Here is a 22,423-nt window from a genome sequence, read left to right on the forward strand (position 1 = left end):
CCGGGATCTTCCCAGAGGGCCATCCCACCCTCTACAGATCAGAAAAATCAGCACTGGGAGGGGAGGACCCTCCACGTGTCTGGGTAACATTCCTTTTAACTATGAGGGTCTTCTTTGGTGAAATTCACCAGTCAATACAGATGAGTATATCTGCAGAACAAGAGGAATGTTTTAGCTTTGTTTTATGTTTTTGCTTGACTATTTTTTTCCAGAGAAAAGAGAGATCATGGTTCAGCATATCCAAAGTCTTTGAGGTCTTGGGAAATATTCCTGCAACTATATCTCTGTTATGTCTGTCAATATGCATCTCTCGTCAACATAAATGCTATGCATGTCCTGCTGACGCTCCCAAACATGTGGAACAGAATTCCAGCCATGTGCAGTCTGTGTAGACAGAGGTCCGCCCTGTCTGCTGCTTGAGAGGTCTGGCATGCTCGTGCATACAGTGCCCCTCAGTGACTGGCAGTCTCTCCCCTAGGGAAGGGATTTCTGGATAAAAGATGCACCTGAGTTCTTCAACAAGCATGGGAACAGAGAAGACCCCACCAAGAATGCTTCTGTGTGCTACGTTCTCCGCTTCCAGCTTTACACCTCCTCCCCATGTGTTCCAAGTTCACCTCCAGAATCAACAACTCTGCTAAATGTTTGCTTTAGGAAATGCTTGCACAGAAACTGACAAATGATGAAAGACAGGAATGCAAGGTGATGTGTGTCAGGTTCCTGTCAGTACAGAGGAGCAAGTTTCAATTGAAGTGAGAAGACAAGAAACCTAGACCCTGGGTAGTGCAACAAATCTCTCTCTCTCTCTCTCTCTCTCTCTCTCTCTCTCTCTCTCTCTCTCCCTCCCTCCCTCCCTCCCTCCCTCCCTCCCTCCCCACCTCCACCTTCCCCTTTCCCTCTCTCTTTGTTCACTTCCCATGGCTTCAAATCCTCCTTCTCAAAGCAGATCTGGCATGGGCTAGTCTGAGTTACAAACAGAGGCAGAAACACCTACATAGACAGTTAAGGAGGAAAGACATCCAAAGTAATGAGGCTTATCAGTCATTTAAACCACGTGTATATACTGGGGGAAGGGCAAGGCAAGCATTGTTCTAAAGATGAGGCTGTTGGTTTCAGAATAAGCGATATTTCTTGACTCCCTGCTAAGCAGCAAATGGTATCCATCAATCATTAACAATTCATTATAAAACTATAGTGTTCTCCCCCACTCTCTCTCCCTCTCAGACATGGATCCATGCATCATCCATGGAGCTCAGGAGAATTCAGCTTGCCAGTCATTTCAAAGGAAGGACTCAGCCTGCATCTACACCATGTTCTCCTGGCTGGTGAGGGAAGAGAATGCTGTGTGCTGAGCCCCAACTGCTTAGCTCATGGCTACAGCTCCAGGGCACTGCTCATCACATTTACAGACTGTCAACTGTTAAAATCAGAACTGAATGCAGAGGAGACAACAGGGAAGGGGGCCTAAGCACACTGAGAGGCTGGTGTTTTATTCAGGAGCAGATATGGTCATCTCAGAACCCACACTCCCCAAAACCCCATTTCCCACCCCCCAGGTCCTGTAACTAAAGTGAGATCAGCCAAATTCATAAATTTAACTTAAATTTAACTTCCTGTAGTGCTGATCTTAGGTAAAATGTTGGGTTTTCTACTTTAGGTATTGTTTCTAGGGTGTCTTGGACATCCTGAAATGCCATGGTAAGACTTGAAAAACCTCCTAAGTTTAAAATTATTAGCATAGAATACTAATATTACTATGGAAGCTACTAGACACATTGGCATAAAGAGATCTAGCACTGAGTAGGCTATCCCCTGTAGTTCGTCGTTCTGAATAAGACGAGGTGAAAAGTTCCCAGCATTCTGGAGGCAGAGGCATGAAGCTGCCAAAGCTTGCGGCCATCCTAGTGTGCAGAAGAAGTTCCTGAACTCTCGCATGGTAAGATATTGTCACTAGAAATCAAAATTAGGGAATGGAGACAAGGCTCTACAGTTAAGCGCCCTGGCTGCTCCTCCAAAAGACCTGTGTTCAGTACCCAGCATTCACATGCGGCTCACAATGGTCTAATCCAGTCCCTGAGAATCCAATGCCCTCTTCTGGCCTCCATGACTACTGTATTCACTTGGTATACGCGACATATATGCTGGCAAACTACATATAACATGCATAAAATAAAAATAAAAATTTAAATTGCAGAAATATGATTCTTTAAAAAGAAATAAAAGGAAATGAAATAAATAACTAAAACTAGACAAGCTAAATATAGCAATGTAATGTTAGCTCAATTGTTCCTCATCTCTACCTCTAAGCGGCGATTTATGTGTTATTCTGCATGTACGTGCTCTGACAAACCCACTCTTTTTAAAAGTCTTTTCTTTTATTCTCTTCTGACTTTCTGTGGTCATTTTACTGACCTTACCTACACATAAGGACACATTCTCCTAAACTCTCAATCTGAAGAAAAATCTATATTCAAAAAAAAAACTTGTCCTGGCAAAGCACCTATTGAGGCACAAAATTTTGATTTCTAACACACCAGGCCACTCCTCCCCTTACTCAGGGCTCAGGGAACAGGCAGGGTAGCAGGTGGTAAGGTGCAAGGGGCTGGGCTATGGCTGTCCAGCTCCTCTCTTACAAGATACATAACATGAAAGAATGCTTGGCCTCCCTGAAAGTTACTGAATCATACTGATCTCATCAGAGGTGTGAGAAGCAAAAGGCTATGCTTGGCACTGTCTATCACTTAGTAAGCTCTGCATACAGGGGTGATAAGTGTCAGCCAGTAAAGCTCTGTGGGGAGCAATAGAGGCAGACAGTGCAGAGACCCTGCTACTCTCTGTTCTCCAGCAGTTTCTACTTAGCAGCTCCTATTTGAATCCAGGAGACCACATGACCTATTCCAGAGTCTCCAAGATGGACTTAGAACTTAACAGCAATTACTGTAAGTAAATTCTGAGTGGTCTCAAAATCCTCGACTATCTAACCTTAGGAGATAATGAAGCCCCCCCTCTCTCTGTTTCTTTTTTCTCCCCCATACCAGCGTGTGTATGTATGTGTACATCTATGGGTACATGTGTGTGCATATTTGTGTTCATGTATGTGTGCATGAGTTATGTGTATGTGTGTTCATGTTTATGGATTTCCAAGAGATTGGTAGAGCTCAAGGGCCAGAGGAAGGTGACATTATTCAGGTAATCTTATCCTGCCACAGAAAGAGCCATTAACAGAGACCACAGTTCTGTCTTTGCACACACACTAAGGACAGCTTCATTTCCCCCTTGGAACTCAGGTCCTTGGCCTGATTGTCATAAAAAAAAATCCTAAAGCAGCCACCAAGGGACCCAAAACAGAGATGGGGGAAGGAAAGAGGCTACAAACATAGTTTAGATAAAGTCCCTCTACTCTATTGATGAGAAAACAAATATGGTATAGGGCCATCTGTTCTGTTTGCTCCAATGAGCACCTCCCTTCCTAGGTATGAGCTAAACATAAGTCATTTACAATGGTTCTGTGTCAGCAAGCTCTTTTTTTTTTAAATGAAACTTTTTCTTTTCTTTTTTTTTTATTAACTTGAGTATTTCTTATATACATTTCGAGTGTTATTCCCTTTCCCGGTTTCCGGGCAAACATCCCCCTCCCCCCTCCCCTTCCTTATGGGTGTTCCCCTCCCAACCCTCCCCCCATTGCCGCCCTCCCCCCACCAGTCTAGTTCACTGGGGGTTCAGTCTTAGCAGGACCCAGGGCTTCCCCTTCCACTGGTGCTCTTACTAGGATATTCATTGCTACCTATGAGGTCAGAGTGCAGGGTCAGTCCATGTATAGTCTTTAGGTAGTGGCTTAGTCCCTGGAAGCTCTGGTTGCTTGGCATTGTTGTACATATGGGGTCTCGAGCCCCTTCAAGCTCTTCCAGTTCTTTCTCTGATTCCTTCAACGGGGGTCCTATTCTCAGTTCAGTGGTTTGCTGCTGGCATTAGCCTCTGTATTTGCTGTATTCTGGCTGTGTCTCTCGGGAGCGATCTACATCCGGCTCCTGTCGGTCTGCACTTCTTTGCTTCATCCATCTTGTCTAATTGGGTGGCTGTATATGTATGGGCCACATGTGGGGCAGGCTCTGAATGGGTGTTCGTTCAGTCTCTGTTTTAATCTTGTCAGCAAGCTCTTAATGGATGGTTTCCAGGCACCAGACATGAATGTTGCATTTGACTTTAAAACAGTCCAAAGAGATGGGCTGCGTGGTGATTATACCCATACAGTACACAAAGAAACTGAGGCCAGCATTCTTTGGTCCAATTTATAGTCAAGTAGTCTAACTCTAGTCTGGGTATCTACGGGAAGACCCTGCTATTTAGGTAGCAGTCCACCATGTCCAGATGACTCCCCAAGCTTGGTGTGAAATGGAGGACTCCCTTTTTCAGTGAGGCTTCCCCTTCTCTTCTGACCTTATCTGGGGAGCCTCTCTAAGCACACGCCTGATCTTATCTGGAGGATGACCCTGCACAGAGCTTCCTCCAGCTGTGTCGTGAACCAGCGAGTAAATCCTGCTCAGCCCTTCTGCCTGTATGACATTTCGTTCCGTGTTATGACCCATCGGCCCTTCCTGCTCATATGATAGCTAGGCAATGTGTTATGAGCTAACAGTCCTTTCCTCCCGTAACCACAAAACCCTTACATACCCTGCCCTGAAACATTAGAGTCCTCTCACTGAAGTTGTCTCTAGCAGGATTTCTATCACACTCAAGCTGTCCAGATCCTATTCACTGCTTCTGCTCCCTCTGTCCTCGAGGGCCAGTAGCAAGAACCCCCAGAAGAAAGGGAGACCCACAGGCATCCTTCAGCCAGCCACTCACCTGCATCAATACTGTACCCTCATTTTGCAGGCACCTCCCTTGCAATTTCCCTTGGAACTATGTGCCAACTATAGAAGAATGTTACAATAATTCCAAACCTTCCCATGCTTTATTCTTAGTGTAATCAATCCTATTATTTGCTGTCCCAGTAACCGTGGGAAACTACAAAAAATAAAATAAATGAATCAAAAAATAAATACCATAGACCTTTTCTTCAAGGTGCCGACAGCCTTAGACTAACAGTACTTGCTTCAGGCTTCATGGAGCCCAATTGAGGCAAGCCCCAAGAAGCCACTTAACCTCTCATCCAGTGCCTTAAGGAACATCTTGCTCTCACTTTACCTAGTTCACTTTGCTTGGAAATATTTACTAAGATTCTGTAGGGCCCACAGTAAGACTTGGGGACACATGGGCAGGGGCGGAGGGAGACTCATGGCCATGCAGCTGAAATGGGCTCCTCACCTATAGTAAGGTCACACCCCACAGTCCCTTGTAAGTTGAAAGGTTTTAAGTCAAAGATGCATATCACACCTTACCTAAGCACATCAAAGCTTAGATACATGGTACTGTGTAAAGTATTGGCCTCGACTGTGGGGCTGCCAAGAAACTAAGGCAGCCTTAAGCCCTCACCCAACATCTCAAAGGTGTCTTGCAGCATATCAGTAGCCCAGTAAAGGAAAAAAATCAAAATATAGTTCCCACTGGATGTGTGCCACTTCTGTCTTGTCCATAAGTTAAAAGGCCACACACTGGGTACAACCTGTAAAATATAAGGTGTCTCAGAGAGAGACAGGATGTGGGAACTGGTTCTACAGTGACACGGGTGATCAGAAAAATCTTGTGGACAGAAGTAGCAACTCAGCAGAGACCACAATAAAGACAGGAAGCCAATCCCAAAACTATATGAATGAGAGGGGTTCCGGAGGTGTGCACTTTGGAGGTCTGAAGAAACAGAGAAGAGTTGGGAGGAGAGTGCCAATGGAAAATGTCTCACAATGAAAAAACACATAGCTCTAAGTATCATTCATAATTACAAGGCCTACCTCTCCCCAAGGATTTATAGTCAAGTACTGTTTGCTAGGAGGGAGGGGTTCATAACGCCTCACATTCTCTGAGAATTGCCAGGCATATCGTAGTTGCTAAGGGAGGGAGATGCATTTGTAGCAACTGGTAGGTGGTAAGTAGCCCTCAGCTCAAGAATCAAAATAAAGACAGGAAAGCAGAAAAGAGATAAATAGGGAAGAAGAGAGTCCACATATGGAAGGAGGACAAGAAAGGGGATTGAAAGGAGAATATGATCAAAGCATAATATATATGACAATGTCAGAAAAAATCCATTATTATGTATAATTAGCATATACCAATAAAAAGTAAGAGATAAACACTTTCAGCAAATACAAAGATCAGTAACTTTTCTATATACCAATAATTAACTTGCCAGGTAGCAAATCAGGAAAAGAAACATTCAAAATAGCTTCAAAATATTAATAAGATGTCAAGGAATTAACCTGACCAAGAAGGTAAAAGAGCTGTACAATGAACATTTTAAACATTGTCCCCGGGATGAAGAAATGACTCAGCAGCTAAGAGTATATATTGCTCTTTCAAAGTACCTAGATTTGGGTCCCAGCACACACATGGTAGAACGCAACATCTCTTCCGGCCTCTACAGTCACTAACACACGGTGAAAGTTCATAACTTTCAGGCAGACACTTAAAAATAAACACTGTGGAAAGAATAATTTGAGACCATTGAGTTGTTTGCAAATCCAGTTTTATGGTTGAATTGTTCACAATAGCCAAGATATGGAATAAACCTACATGTTTGTCAACAGATAAATTGGTGGCCTCAGCTCCCTGTACCCAGATCCCACTGGGAGAAAAATGGTCTCCCAGAAGTGCTGACACACCTGAGAGCACAGATGATCACTTCTGATCCTAGGGATCTGCCCAGAGCCCTCAGGACACAGGAATTGAGGAGCAGTCTGGGACAAGATCCTTCTGGTTTCTGTCTGCACCCAGAGGTGGACACTGTGCCACAGGTCTCGGTATCCAAATCGTGACAGGAGAGAGCTGGTCTCCCAGGAGTGCTGACACATAGACATACAGTAGAATCAAGCCACTATCAGAGACAACAAGACCAGCTAACACCAGAGATAACCAGATCAGGAGAGGCAAGTGCAAGAACATAAGCAGCAGAAACGAAGGCCACTTGGCATCATCATCAGAACCCAGTTCTCCCACCACAGCAAGTCCTGGATACCCCCTCAACAAACCAGTAAAGCAAGATGCTGATGTAAAATCACATCTCATGATGATGTTAGAGGACATTAAGAAAATAGAAAGAGAAGGAACAGTACCCAATGTGTTCTTTGAAGACATAATTATACTTATTCCTAAACCACACAAAGACCCTACAAAGAAAGAGAACTACAAACCAATTTCCCTATGAATATCGATGCTAAAGTACTCAATAAAATTCTCACAAACCGGATCCAAAAGCACATCAAGGTGATCATCCTTCATGATCAAGTAGGTTTCATCCCAGGGATGCGGGGGTGATTGGTTCAATATAAAAATCCCATCAAGATCATCTACTATATAAACAAACTCAAAGGAAAAAAAACCACACGATCATCTCATTAGATGCTGAGAAAGCATCTGACAAAATTCAACACCCCTTCATGATAAAAGTTTTGGAAAGATCAGGAATTTAAGGCCCATACCTAAACATAGTAAAAACAATATACAGCAAACGAGATGGCAACGTCAAACTAAATGGAAAGAACCTTGAAGCAATCCCACTAAAATCAGGGACTAAACAAGGCTTCTCACTCTCTCCCTCCCTATTCGATTTAGTACTTGAAGTCCTAGCCAGAGCAATAAGACAATAAAAAGGGGTCAAAGGGATACAAATTGAAAAGGCAAAAATATCACTATTTGCAGATGATATGATAGTACACATAACTGACCCCAAAAATTTGATCAGAGAACTCCTGCAGCTGATAAACAACTTGTGGCTGGATATAAATTAACTCAAACAAATCAGTAGCCTTCCTCTACTCAAAAGACAAACAGGCTGAGAAAGAAATTAGGGAAATGACACCCTTTGCAGTAGTCTCAAAATAACATAAAATATCTCCATGTGACTCTAACCAAGCAAGTGAAAGATCTGTGTGACAAGAACTTCAAGTCTTTGAAGAAAGAAATTGAAGAAGATCTCAGAAAATGGAAAGATCTCCCATGGATTGGCAGGATTAATATAGTAAAAATAGCCATTTTGCTAAAAGCAATCTACAGATTCAGTGCAACCCCCATCAAAATTCCAACTCAATTCTTCATAGTTAGAAAAAGCAGTTTGCAACTTCATTTGAAAAAGCAAAAAATCTAGGATAGTGAAAACTATTCTCACAATAAAAGAAATTCTGGGGGAATTACCATTCCTGACCTCAAGCTGTATTACATGCATGGTATTGGTACAGAGGCAGGCAGGGAGATCGATGGAATAGATCTGAAGACCCAGAAGTAAATCCACACACTGATGGTCACTTGATCAAAGGAGCTAAAACCATCCAGTGGACAAAAGACAGCGTTTTCAACAATTGCTGTTTAAACTGAAAGTCAGCAAGTAGAAGAATGCAAATCAATCCATTCTTACCTCCTTGTACAAAGACCAAGTCCAAGTGGATCAAAGACCTCAACATAAAGCCAGATGCACTGAAACTAATAGAAGAGAAAATGGGAAAGAGCCTTGAACATATGGACACTGGGGAAAACTTCCTGAACAAAATACCAATGGCTCATTTTCTAAGATCAAGAATCAACAAATAGGACCACATAAAACTTTAAAGGGGACCTCATGAAACTGCAAAGTTTCTGTAAGGCAAAGGATCCTGTCATTAGGACAAAATGGCAACCAACAGATTGGGAAAAGATCTTTACCAATCCTACATCTGATAAAGGGCTAATATCCAATATATACAAAGAACTCAAGAAATTAGACTCCAGAGAATCAAATAACCCTATTAAAAATGGGCTACAGAGCTAAACAAAGAATTCTCAACTGAGCAATATCAAATGGCTGACAAGCACCTAAAGAAATGTTCAACATCCTTAGTCATCAGGGAAATGCAAATCAAAACAACCCTGAAATTTCACCTCACACCAATCAGAATGGTTAAAATCAAAAACCCAGGTGACAGCAAATGCTGGCATGGATGTGGAGAAAGAAGAACACTCCTCCATTATTGGTGGAATTGCAAGCTGACACAACCACTCTGAAAATCAATCTGGAGGTTCCTCAGAAAATTGGACACTCTACTACCTGAGGACCCAGCTATACCTCTCCTGTACATCTACCCAAAAGATGCTCCAACATATAACAAAGACACGTGCTCCACTATGTTCATAGCAGCCTTATTTATAATAGCCAGAAGCTGGGAAGAACCCAGATGCCCTTCAACAGAGGAATGGATACAGAAAATGTGGTACATCTACACAATGGAATATTACTCAGCTATCAAAAACAATGACTTCATGAAATTCTTAGGCAAATGAATGGAGCTAGGAAATATCATCCTGAGTGAGGTAACCCGATAACAAAAGAACACACATGGTATGCACTCATTGATAAGTGGATAATAGCCCAAAAGTTTGGAATACCCAAGATACAATTCACAAACCACATGAAGTTCAAGACGAAGGAAACTTCATACTTTTTTAGAAGGGAGACCAAAAATAAACACAGGAGGAAATATGTGAACAAAGTGTGGAGCAGAGACTGAAGGAAAGGCCATCCAGAGACTGCCCCATCTGGGGGATCCAGCCCATGTACAGACACCAAGCCCAGAGAATATTGCTGATGTCAAGAAGTTCATGCTGACAGGAGCCTGATATAGCTGTCTCCTGAGAGGCTCTGCCAGAGCCTGACAAATACAGAGGCGAATCCTCACAGCTAACTATTGAACTGAGAACAGGGTCCCCAATGGAGGAGTTAGAGAAAGGACTGAAGGAGCTGAAGGGGTTTGCAACCACATAAGAACACCAACCTCCCAGAGCTCCCAGGAACTAAACCACCACCCCAAGAGTACACAGAATGGACCTATGGCTCCAGCTGCATATATAGAAGAAGATGGCCTTATCAGGCATCAATGGGAGAAGAGGCCCTTGTTTTTGTCAAGGCTTGATGCCCTAGGGTAGAGTAATATCATGGGGTGGGGAGGAGGGGCATTGGTGGGTGGGTAAGGGAGTATCTTCATAGAAGCAGGGGGAGGGGGAATGGGGTAGCAGTTTTCTGGAGGAGAACTAGGAAAGGAGATAATATTCAAAATGTAAATAAAAATGTAACCAGTAAAAGAAAAAAACAGATAAATTGGTGAAGCAAATACAGTGGAGTGTGTATATGCATGCATACGTGTGTGTGTGTGTGTGTGTGTGTGTGTGTGTGTGTGTGTGTGTATTATATTCCACCATAAAGAAGAATGGAATTGTGACAGTATCATCAAGAAAACCAATGGAACTGGAGAACATTATAAATCAGCCTTGGAAAAAGTGACTAAGTACATGTTTTCTATCATATGAAGATTCTAGGTTTGAATGAATGAATGAATGAATGAATGAATGAATGAATGAATGAATGGCCTAAATGTTGAAGGGGCCCAGGAGATGAGAAGGAGTCTAATGAGGTAAGAGGAATGACAAGGGGGAGATGATAGGATAAAAAGACAAGGGTTTTCTCTCATATGCAGAATCAAAACTCAATTCTATACTCATAAACATTTATACATACATACATGACATGAGAACAAAAGGGACATAATTTTGGGAATGAAGGGTAGTTGGGGCAAATCTGAGCAAAGTAAGATGATATATATATATACTTATATAATCATATACTCATACACATGTACATAGTGCATATACATATATGCATGTGTTATAATGAAAGCTAACATTTTTACATCAACTAAAAATATAGTACTCTTGTATTAGTACTCCAAATTTAGTTCATACTCTTGGAAATGAGAATGAAATATCAAATGATGAGTAGCTGAAATTTAACTGTATCTCATTGTCATGCTCTTTTGGGAATGACATCTGCTGAGACCGAATGCATAAATAGTTAATGTTCTATGACAAAATTATCCCAGGATTGGGTTCCGAGTAGGCCAGCCTTGTGCTTAAGAACTTAAGCATGACAATCAGCCGTAGTGTGTAAGGAATGCTGGGAAGATCAGCAGTATCTGGCCATTCTCTCACACGTGAGTTTCCAAAGCAAAACAGTGTGGTGTTGTGAAAACAGCTGTCAAAGGAGCCTTCACAGTGCTCACAGTGAGTCACAGGTAGGGGTCATCTAGCAGAACACTCACTTACCTATCCAGCCCCTAGGACAGGGCTTAAAGCAACTATCTCATCATCTATTCAAGATGCAACAGCACTGATCCAGGCCCTGTCACTGTCCAGCTACAGGACAGGCAAGAGGACACAGAAATCCTGCCCCAGGTAGGAAGACCAAGTCCCTGCATGCAAATCAGGGGATGGGATGTCCCCGGCCATGGTCTTGCGGGCCACTTGTGCCCTCACCCATCTGCAGATTTATGTGTCCATGACTATTTCAATTAGAAACTAGAGAAAATAGACCCGCAAATGGATGTAGGTAGGTTATAAACAGGTTACTCCTGTGGTTGTTGCTCTAAATACTTAATGATACATAATTCTTTTCATGTGAACCACCTAGGAACGCAAAACTTACTAAATAAGTTTCCGTTTTAATTCTTTTTTTTTTCTTTGCAAGCCAGGAATAATAACAAAAACCCAAAACAGTCAAGTGTGTCACTTGAAAGCCATAAAACAATTATCCTTACCAAGAATAGAGGATGGTTCCCACCACAGACGTGAGCTTACTGCTTTCCTGCTTTTGCTTTGCCAGGCCAAAGTCAGCTACAATTCACAAAACAGAGTAAAGTGTTACTGTGTTTCCCCAGGATTAGCAGTCCCTAGCCTGATATTCTGCAAAATAACTGACACATTTCCCAGCAGACCACTTGTTTCTCTGTATGTTTTCACAAGATACAAACATCATCTGTCTAACCTCAGTCCATAATGCACTGTACACTACTGTGCTTTATATTCTGACATGCTGGGGTTTATCATTTTAAAATGATATAACATACATCTTGCTAACTAAAGCAGATGGAAGTCTCACTTGATCTCATGACTTATTTTTACTTTGGAGTTCTCAAATAAATAGGAAAAGTGTGGCATTTTCCTGTATAGTTGCCTTCAAAAGCTGCATCTGGTTAAAAAAAAAAAAAACCAAGGTGAGTGTGATGGCTTAGCCTGTGATCCCAGCATTCAGTGAGGCAGAACAGCGGGTGATACTCGGGGTGACATTGTCTCAAAAAAAAAAAAAAGCAAAGAAAAAGTAAAACAAAAAGACAAAATAGAAGGTAAAGAAGAAAAAGGAAGATCAAAACAACCAAAAGTGGACAACTCAAACTGTGAAAGGCTAATCTTATAAGTGTGCTATGATATACTCCTCTTTAAAGAACCACAGGTGTGCAAATTATATGATCATTCTTAAGATATATCTGGGCTTTGGTGACTAGATCCTTGAAGCATTTTTTGGAGCTAAGGCAGTAAAGAGTTCAAGGCCAACCTGGGCTACTCAGTGAGATCCTATTTTAAGGAAGGAAATAAAGGAAAGAAGGGAAGAAAAAAGACAGAAAGGGAAGGGCTGGGATGAGAGAATGATGGAGGGGAAGAAAACAAAAGGAGGGAGGGGTAGAAAAAAAGTAAACATTAAAAGTAAGGTAAGTAAGAGAACCTGATCTATTGGCACTAACCAATATTTATTAATAATAATAATAATAATAATAATAATAATAATAATAATGGTTAAAGATAGTATAGCATAGTGGGAAAAGTACAACATAAAAATTAAATAATTCAGTATTAAATTTTATACACACACACTGCACTGTGTAATAGCTGGTCATGGGCACCTAAAGAAGCCTTCTGTGAATATATAAAAAGCAAATGAAGTTCTGAATGAATTTATATTGTTGGCATGGGAAACTGTCAGAGCCTCCCTCTGGTCCAAATGCAAATATTAGTGATGCATACAAGTGTTTACTAACACTTGACCAGTAACTGCAGCTTCTTCCTTCCAGATATTTACAGCCCAGACTGCCATGTCACAGAGATCTCTTCCTAAGACCAAATCCTCCTTCTGAACTCCTCGCCATAAGCAGTCCATGTGGGGCAGGGTGGTGGGGATGACTGGGTACCACTCCCTCAGAGTACACAGGGTCCATCAGACCCAAGGTTTTCCGTGTCCGTGAGTCTGTTTCTTCTTTAGTGTCTGGCCTTTTTCATTCCCTTGCTTTCCCAGTCAGGTTTATAGATCCAAGCCAGGTTGGACACAGAGACCTATATGTTGTTACTTTTCACATAATACATTTCTAGCTCAGGGTTTTACTCAGTCTTGTGTAAAACTCACTATGTGACTCGGGACAGCCTTGAACTTCTGGCCCTCCTTTGTCTCCCAGGTGCTGGGATAATGCACATGAGCTGCCCATGCCCTTGATGTTGAGGGTGAAAATCAGAGCTTTGCTATGAAAGCCTCATTAGTTGAGCCACAAAAACCCTACAGTCGCACATTTTTGATGAATTTAGAATTGCAGGTGTTTGTAGGGTACGGTATGCTAGCTCAATACATATATTGATATTGATATATCATATCCATTAAAATCAAGATAATTTATATTTCTCATTTGTTATTTAAATGAGCTTTCCATTGATACACTTAAAAGTCTCAATGGGCTAATGTTATACTTTGATTTGTGTACACATTATATAATGTTTAAATTGGGCTAAACACAATTATTCATAATAGAAACATTTTAAATCTTTTGTTCTAGCCTTCTGAGTCCACCATCCGTAAGAGCAGGCTTATTTTTCCTGTCCTTCTTCTCCCTCATCTCCCTGGTCTCTGGCTAATACTCAGTTTATAAAATGCACCTCAGGACACTTGTTTTTCTGTGCCTGGCTTATTTCACTAAATGACCTATTTCTCTCCATGTTGCCATGGGATAGACAGGATTCTATTTGTATAACTGAATAATATTCAACTAACTGTGCACTCAGGCTATGTTCTCCACATATCTGTCAGTTAATGGACACTTAACTGTCTCCATTTCTCCCACTTGAACTCTACTGCAATAAACTGAGAGTCCAGCTATCTGTTGTACACAGTGGCATTTGCCTGGGAGTGAAATCGCTGGGCCAAATCCTATGTAGTCCTCTGGGTAACTTCAAGGAACTTCCTTAGTGTTTGCCATACTGTGCTAGTCTACAATCTGCAGCAGGGCTGTCTTCCTCCCTTTCCTGCCCAGTGCCTGCTCCCTTCCCCTCCCCAGAAGGGAGAGAGTGGCTACTTGTTTATTTATTTTAAGTTGGTGTACAAAACTACCTCTAATCTTTTTATCTTGGTCATTCTTAACTTGGGAAAAATGATATCCCTGTGATTGGAATTTGAATTTTCCTGTAGATTAGTGATTTGGGCCTTTAAAAAACCACCTGCATTCATTTCTACATGTCCTTCGGAGAGACCTACTTTTCATGGGTTGTTTGGGTTTTATTACTGATGTAGAGAATGGTCCATGTGTCCTGGATATTGTCTCTGTGATACAGCAATGCTCATCCTATTTGCTCCCACCCTCCAGGCATCTCACCGCCTTAGGATCATATTCTCGGCTTTCTTCAGTTTGATGGAATCATGTGTCAGGTTTTGCTTTGTTACCTGTGCTTTAGGCTCCTACCCAAACATCCCAATGTCTTCATACATTCTTTGTTTTCTTTTTCTATTTGTTCTACATTTACATCTTTTATTCATTCTGGATTTGTTTTTAATAAATGCTGAGAGAGGGCATTCCAGTCTTATTCTGTTGCAGGTATATATTTAACTTTCCCAGAACATTAATTAGTTAATTAATTAACCTTCATTCAAAAGACTGTGTTTTCCAAGTTCTGCTTTTATGGTATGTATTCTTATCCCCTTGGTCAAAATCTAGATGTAAATACACATATATAGAAGTATGGGCTTTTCTTTTAGACTCTCAAATTCATTCCATTGATCTGACTACTTCTATGCCAATGCCATGCTGTTTTGATTACTACAGCTTTGTAGTGTAGTTTACTATATACTACAGTATAATGTGTATATGAGTAGTCTTCAGAATTACCCATTTTATAGATGTGAGAAAATCTGAGGCTAGGAGACAATGAGCAACTTGCTTAATGTCCTTCAGAGAAACATTAACAGTCAAATATTAATCTGATGTCAACCAATTCATAACAAAACACAATAGTGCCAACGAAGAAAAACTCAAGCCCCAGCTGCTTCACTGACAATCCAGTCTGATATTTGGAGGAGTGAATCAGATTTGCTATGCACAAGTGACCAGTCATTAGGACAACATGGCTGGCTGTGACACAAAAGGACTGAGAGCAGCACCTCCCACAAGCGGAGATGAAGACTGATGAACCATACTCAGACCAGAGGGGACAAAACATAATAGCTGAAAAGGAATTTTAGCAGCACATGAGACTACCAGGCTACTTCAGTCCTTAAAACTCACCGAGTGTAGGCTACCAGGCTTAGAGAGGGACTAAAGCTAGGGAAATGACACCTTTGATAAAGTGCCTGCTGGGCAAACATAAGCTCCTAGCACACAACAGTTAGCAACAAGTCAGGAGGATCCTCCCAGATCACTGGCCACCTAATTCAGCCAACTATTCAGCACCAGGGACTCTGAGAGACTATGTCTGAGATAATAAGGTGAAGAGTGACTGTGGATACAACAGATGCTGCTCTCTGGCCTACACAAACTCACATATAGCACACACACACACACACACACACATACACATACAACAAAACTACATACTCATCACAGTAAATGTACAGTAAGAGCCCCTTGTAATGTTTACTCCTTTCAACAGAGTAGAAATACATTGGAACCCCCTTAATTACATAAAAGGCATATATAGAAATGTATGGCTAACACACTAGCTAATATTGAAAACAGAATACATTGTTTCTAGTTTCAAAACAAGTCAAGAACATTGATGTCATAGCATATTCCCACTGTTCCAGGACTAGGGAGGCTGAAGCAGAAGGATCCTTAGCTCAAGATAAGCATGGGCTACCTAGTGGTCTCAGGATCGCAGTTTCAGGAACACATAGTAGAGGTCTTATCTTAAAAAATAAAAAATTAAATTTAAAAGTCATGGCTGGCCACTTACATTTCTACCCAACATTCAACAATGGCGGCAAGTGTGTTTTTATGTGAACCAAAACCATGGGTTTCTCTTGCAATAGAAATGATTCAATCAGATTATAAGCATATGTTTAATTTAATTTTAGAAAGATGGTAAGTTGATGTTTCTTCTCCGAGGAAGTGTTAGAGGATCCCAGTTGCTGCACCCAGTCTAGCACTCGATCTAGCAGTGTCCCTACAGAGGTCGTCATAGCATGGATGCGAGCCCAGGGCAGGTCTCACTTGCATGTCTTTGGTAATTGCTGTTGTCAGACAGTTTTCATATTTATTTCATATCTGTGAATCGTTTCTCAGCTTAGTTTCTGTTCGTTTCTTTCTTACTGGTCATTGACTGATAAATATATTGCAAAGCTCTCTTCTCGGTCTGAAGCTTGTCTTTTTGTCTCTGCTTTTTGTTTGCTTTCTGTTTACAAGGCTTAATTTTCTTCTAGAAAATTTATAATGTAAGTGGTGTGGGTTTTTTTTTTTTCAATTTGCTTCTGAAGACTTTCTCACACTGTAGCTCAGATTGGTCTTAGACTTGTAGCAACCTTCCAGTTTCAGGCTTTATACTGCTGGAATTAAACATGACTTAAGTCTTTCCTATAGATTCTGATCCTAAGCTAACTTTTAATTTTTACATAGATTGCCCAGATGGCCAACTTTCGGTGTCAATTTGACTGTACTAAGAACCCCATGAAAGCTGCCTATGAAAAAGGCCTCTACACTGTCTCTCCCTCCCAGCTACCCTGATAGAAAGCTTTATAGTGGAAGAGACTAGGAGAGAGGAGGAGGAGCATGGTAAGCAGAGAACCTGGGCAGCTCACTCCCCCATGGCTAGCCATGCCGTTCTCTGCTGGCACCCACCCAGCTTCCCACAGGTCTCACTGCACTCAGAAGATAGTTGAATCCTTGGCTGGATCACAGCACCTCACAGGGAGGTTGCCAGGAAGTTCCATAACACTCTGCCAAGCAACTGCTGTCACAGGTGCCTGAGCCAGAAGCTCTCTTGTAGAGTCCACAGATGCTGGTCAAGGAGCTGTGTCAGCATCGTAGGGGGCTTCCTGCTCTGTTTGACTATACCTCACCAACAACTTTGAGAGCATCCCTTTCACTGTAGCAACAGTTTTGAAAACATTCTGAACTCCAACAGGTAGGAGTTTATTATTGTTGTTGTTGTTGTTGTTGTTGTTGTTGTTGTTATTATTATTATTATTATTATTATTATTATTATTATTATTATTTTGGCAACCTGTGACTAAAGTTCGGATGAGATACCAGACTGCAATGACTCCATCTTCTGACTTGCGCGTGCTCGCTCTTGTTTACTGGCTCTGTCAGAATCTACTGAAGAGGCCACACCATAAAGAAGTTTTTCCAAATGACGGGCCACATATAAGAGAATCAAGGCAAGTACCCACTTCCCACTAGAGCCAGCTGGTGCTGGCTGTGTGACACAAGCTGACCTGAAAGCTTATCCATTTGTCCTCTGTACCTGTTAAAAGTTTCCCACAACACAACCAGCTGACCGCTTCATTCAGATCTGTGATAGATCCTGAACCAGAGTCATGCAGTCAAGCCTTCCCTGAATCCCTCACCCTCAGAAACTAAAAATATGTTTATTGTTCTAAGCCTCTAAATTCCGTGGGACTGGGTTATGCATCAATGGACTCCCTGGGCCATGTCACCAGCACCAGGGATATAGAACTCAGTTCCTATACTGAAACTGTAATTCTCTACACCACCAACAGTAGAGGCAAGGTTAATTCTGCAAAAGATCTTAATAAGTATGAAGAATAAATACCAAATTCTACTAGGCTAAAACACCAGACATGATCTGGATTTTCAGAGAGATACTTACACCACATGCTGTCCTGCCTGCCCTTCTACAGGCCTCATTTCATTCACTCATCTGATTGAGTATCTGTCACTATCAGAAGTAACTCTAACTTCTTTAAGTATTTGTAGAGTTGGTATTCTCCGTGAGAGTAAATTCTCTGTACTGCTTGCCATCGTTGAATGAGGTATAGGGATACCTGTGTGCACAGGTCACATGTGTACCCACCGCTCTGGAGGGTTGACCATTATCCACAAGCTGGATAGCTTGCTGATCTAGTATATACTGGAGAAAATTAGTAAGGTTGATCAGCACTATGGAAAATAAAAAGTATGCTAAGGCAACACTATGGAAAATAAAAAGTATGCTACGGCAATATCGTTAGGGAGCTCAGTATAATTTGACATGCATGCAAGCTCTGGTTAGCTTAATATCTAAAGTGACATGAGAAAAATCACCTTATGAAAATTGATTTTAATGGGTAAAAACAAAGGAATGTTACAATGATTTCTGTTCACTCCAATCAATTTAGATAATGGCATGAGCTGAGACAGATGTTTGCAAAATCACAGCTAACAGAGATGCTTAAATAGCAAAGTGAACACTGTTTGGCCATTGGGAAGATTTTGGTAGCCGTGGGACATGTTTCTGCTATTCATTCCTCATTTGTGGTAACATATGGGGAAGAAATGCTTTATTTCTTACATCAGAAAGGCATCTGTGTGCCTGAACAGGAAGTTATCACTGACAACTGAAAACTTTTTAATACATCATGGGAAGCTTTGATAGGGCAAGTGACAGGGATACCGCTCACACTGCCTGTAGCCCCTGCTCTCAAGCACCAAACAGGCTGTAAACTCAATCTTAGGTGCTTGTTGTTCCCTTACTATTTGCTCCTTTGAAATACTACCCCCCCCAATCAGCTACTCTGGGTGATCTGAAGTGGCTGGCCCACAAGAACAGATGTGACACACTGCAGGTATAAGGTATCTGAGCTTTTTCTTGGAGACCCATCTAGTCACTAGCTTTTGGCCATCAGCTGTGTTGATTTCTCCCAAACCACAGTCAAGCCACCAAGCCTTAACCTTCCTTCTCTAGTCCTACGAAGCACATACCATTCATTCCCAGTCTACACTCAGCTCATCACTCACAGTTGACTGGGATGTCCAAGGTGGCTGGCATAGACAGCATCTGCTATTCTGCTCTCCTGGTCCTTTCCTCTCCAGATCAAACAGCATATTTTGCTTTTATGCTTGTGATCATAGTTTTAAGGTACTAAAAAAACCACTTTTCTGATGTATACTCCATCAGAAGGACTCTTCTCAGTCTGAGGGGACAGAAGTACCAGAAGATCACCATGCTTAGCTCTCCACCTTTCTCATTCGGCCTTCAAGACTGTCATCATCTGTCTATTCACTGAGATGTTAAGACCTGTGTTCTGTGTACAGAGCCAGGTAAAAAAGAGGATGGCCAGCATGCCAGGAGCCAGCTCTGACACAGACCTTAGGAACCAGTGGTGAAATGTACATTCAATCCAGGAACACATACACAGTCTCAGTGAGCATCTGCAGTTTGAGAAGACCTTCAAAGGGCAAGAGTAGATCAGAAATGATTCTGTAGAAGTTGGGCATGATAAAGTAAAGGACTTGATAAAGCAACTTCAACAACTTCAGGAAACCCTCAGTCAGAAACCTATGATACCCAGGAAAGTAACTGTGGTGCTGAGGCAGGGGGAGACCACCATGCACCCCAACTCCATGCAGCTGGTATCTTTATTGCTACCTTTCCAGATACCTACAGCTTCAAAATCACTGATGCAAGATTCCAAAAAGAAGTTCAGAGTCTTCCTTCAGCAGAGTCTTGCCCTGTTACACATCCTCTTCCTAAGGTCACAGATTCCTTAACTCCACCTCCAGGCTCCTTCCTGACCTTCCCACAAAGGAAGTTCCGTGGTTACTAACGACTTCAGATTTAAATTTGGCAATGGCATGCTGAGTCTAAAACGGAGTGTCCTAAACTGAGGAGGAGGCTGGTGGGCAGGAAGCCTGCCCTTCATCCTATGTCCCTTTGCCCTGCACCCCTCCCCAGGGCGGTCTCTGGTAAGTAGCTCATAGTCTCCTCCTCTCATTTGTCAGCATCACAACTCCAGGCTCTTCACTGGGCTTTGCCATCAGCTTCCCTGTTTCTAAGGCTTCTGCTGTGGAATTCTCTGCCCTACAGCTTTAGATTCTGTACAGAAGGAGACCTTGCAGCCTCTATAGCCACCAGAGCTAGTTCACTGCAGCCTCCTCTCTTGGCTTTTAACACCTTCGTCGTCCTAGAAAGGAGATCAAGCTGCATTAACTTAGATAGTCTCCCTAGTTTTCCAACATAAGACAACTGTGATGGCCTTGACAAAAAAAAAAAAAAAACTTGTTCTAGGACTCACTTTGGGGGAATTAGAGGAAGGATTGAAAGAGCTGAAGGAGCTTGCAACCCCATATGAACAACAATGCCAACCAACCAGAGCTCCCAGGGACTAAACCACTACTGAAAGACTATACATGGACTGACCCAGGGCTCCAACTGCATATGTAGCAGAGAATAGCCTTGTTGGGGCACCAGGGGAAGGGGAAACCTTTGGTCCTGCAAAGGTTAGACCCCCAGTGCAGTGGGGGGATGGTAAGGGGGTGGATGGAGGAACACCCATATGGGGGAGGGGGAGGGGATAGGGCTTATGGACAGGAAACAGGGAAAGAGAATAACATTTGAAATGTAAGTAAAGAAATATATCTAATAAAAATATGCATTATAAAAAAAAAACCTGTTCTTACCTTAATAGTAACATGAGGGCAATAGACTAAGAACATACTGACTCACACAGTCCCATCATAGTAATCATCCTCCTGCCTTCCAAATCCAAGTTCCCTTGCTCTCGACACACTGGGTGTCTTTGTAGCACCCAAAAGCACATGTTCTAACTTTTTCTAGCCTTTGTCCCTTGCTATGTTGCTGCCTACACTGACATCCTTCTGCTCTTTTCTTTGCCCAACGGTCCCTCTCGCTGGGTAGTTAACACCGGCCCTGTGGTAAGTCACATATTATTTCTCTGGAGGAATACATCTGAATACTGTTCATTCTGAGTTACTTTGACCAATGATAAGTTATCATGGTATTAGCTGGATAACTCAGAGGGTAGAGCTGCTTGTCTCCAAATCTGATAATCATATTTAACCCTCAGGACTCATAATGGTAGAAGACAGAGAGAGACAAGTCTTCCAAGCTGTCCTCGAGCCACACACTTGTCTTCACCCCCACAAATAAAATAAAGAGATGCAAATAAGGTGAACATAAAAATGTTTATACTTCAGTGCAGAAGTTTGGAGATTTACGTTATGGGTTCCCTCAAAGTATATCCTTTGAGATATAACACAAAAGTCCAACTTCAACAAGTTCCATGTGCTTCCAGCACAGCCATTATTGACCTCTGAGGAGCAAGCTGCACCCAATTGAAAATCTTGTGGCTCTAACTTAGGACTAGAAATGCAATTTTCTGTATAGGACTAGTCACTGACTGCAATAGCCTCATGGAACATACAGATTTGCAACTAGTATTCTCTCTCTCTCTCTCTCTCTCTCTCTCTCTCTCTCTCTCTCTCTCTCTCTGAAAGAAAACTGCCATCAGAAGTGAGCAGTGCTATCCCCTGACCTCCATCTAGCAACATTAAGATTATACCCTTTCCCCAATTCCCTGCCTTCCAAGTCTACTTGGAGCACAGCTAGCAGAGGTGAGCTGCACACTCTTTCCTGATTTCTTGTCTTCTGACCCATGGTTCTGCCTACCTTCCCAAGGAGGTCTATGGGGCCCCAAGAACATTCAGGTCCATCTAGGACACAGATGGCAGAGACGGTCAGCATACTGTTCCCTGAATCCCACTGTCAGGCCCACTGGTTCTGCCTGTCTCTCGAAAGAGATCTACTGGCAACAGGAACACCCAGCAAACACCAGGAGCAACCAGATGGCTAAAAGCCAGCTCAAGAATGTAAATAAATAAAATATTTTTTTTAAAAAAGAACACATCAACAAGAGCCAGGGCAATGTGGTACTGCCAGAGCCCAGCTCTCCTACTATAGCAAGCCCTGGGCATCCTAACATAGCCATAGCACAAGAAGATGACCTTAAAAATATAATCTTACAAAGAGGATAGAGGCCTTTAAAGAGGAAATTAATAAATCCCTTAAAGTAATACAAGAAAATTCAATCAAATAGGTGAAAGAAATGAATAAAACTGTTTAAGACTTGAAAATGGATATAGAAGTAGTAAAGAAACTGCTAACTGGGAGAATCCTGGAGACAGAAAACCTAGGGAAGAGAACAGAAAGTACAGAGGCAAACATCACCAACAAAATATGAGAGATGAAAGAGAGAATCTCAGGAGTA

At 42.0% G+C, this 22,423-nt stretch overlaps 1 protein-coding gene across 8 annotated transcripts in view; it reads right to left on the reverse strand.

The window, feature by feature from the left end:
• The window catches only part of Nek10 (NIMA-related kinase 10), a 204,699-nt gene that overhangs the window by 101,036 nt on the left and 81,240 nt on the right, over window positions 1–22,423 (reverse strand). For 7 of the 8 annotated variants that reach the window (XM_063274764.1, XM_063274765.1, XM_063274768.1 and 4 more), the window contains one exon: window positions 11,709–11,784. The exons of the other annotated variant lie outside the window; for it this stretch is intronic. In XM_063274764.1, the coding sequence (XP_063130834.1) occupies window positions 11,709–11,784 (76 nt within the window). The remainder of the gene's footprint in view (window positions 1–11,708; window positions 11,785–22,423) is intronic. 8 annotated transcript variants of the gene reach the window in all.

Source organism: Rattus norvegicus, chromosome 15 (genome assembly GCF_036323735.1).
Source record: "Rattus norvegicus strain BN/NHsdMcwi chromosome 15, GRCr8, whole genome shotgun sequence".
Lineage (NCBI taxonomy): Eukaryota > Metazoa > Chordata > Mammalia > Rodentia > Muridae > Rattus > Rattus norvegicus.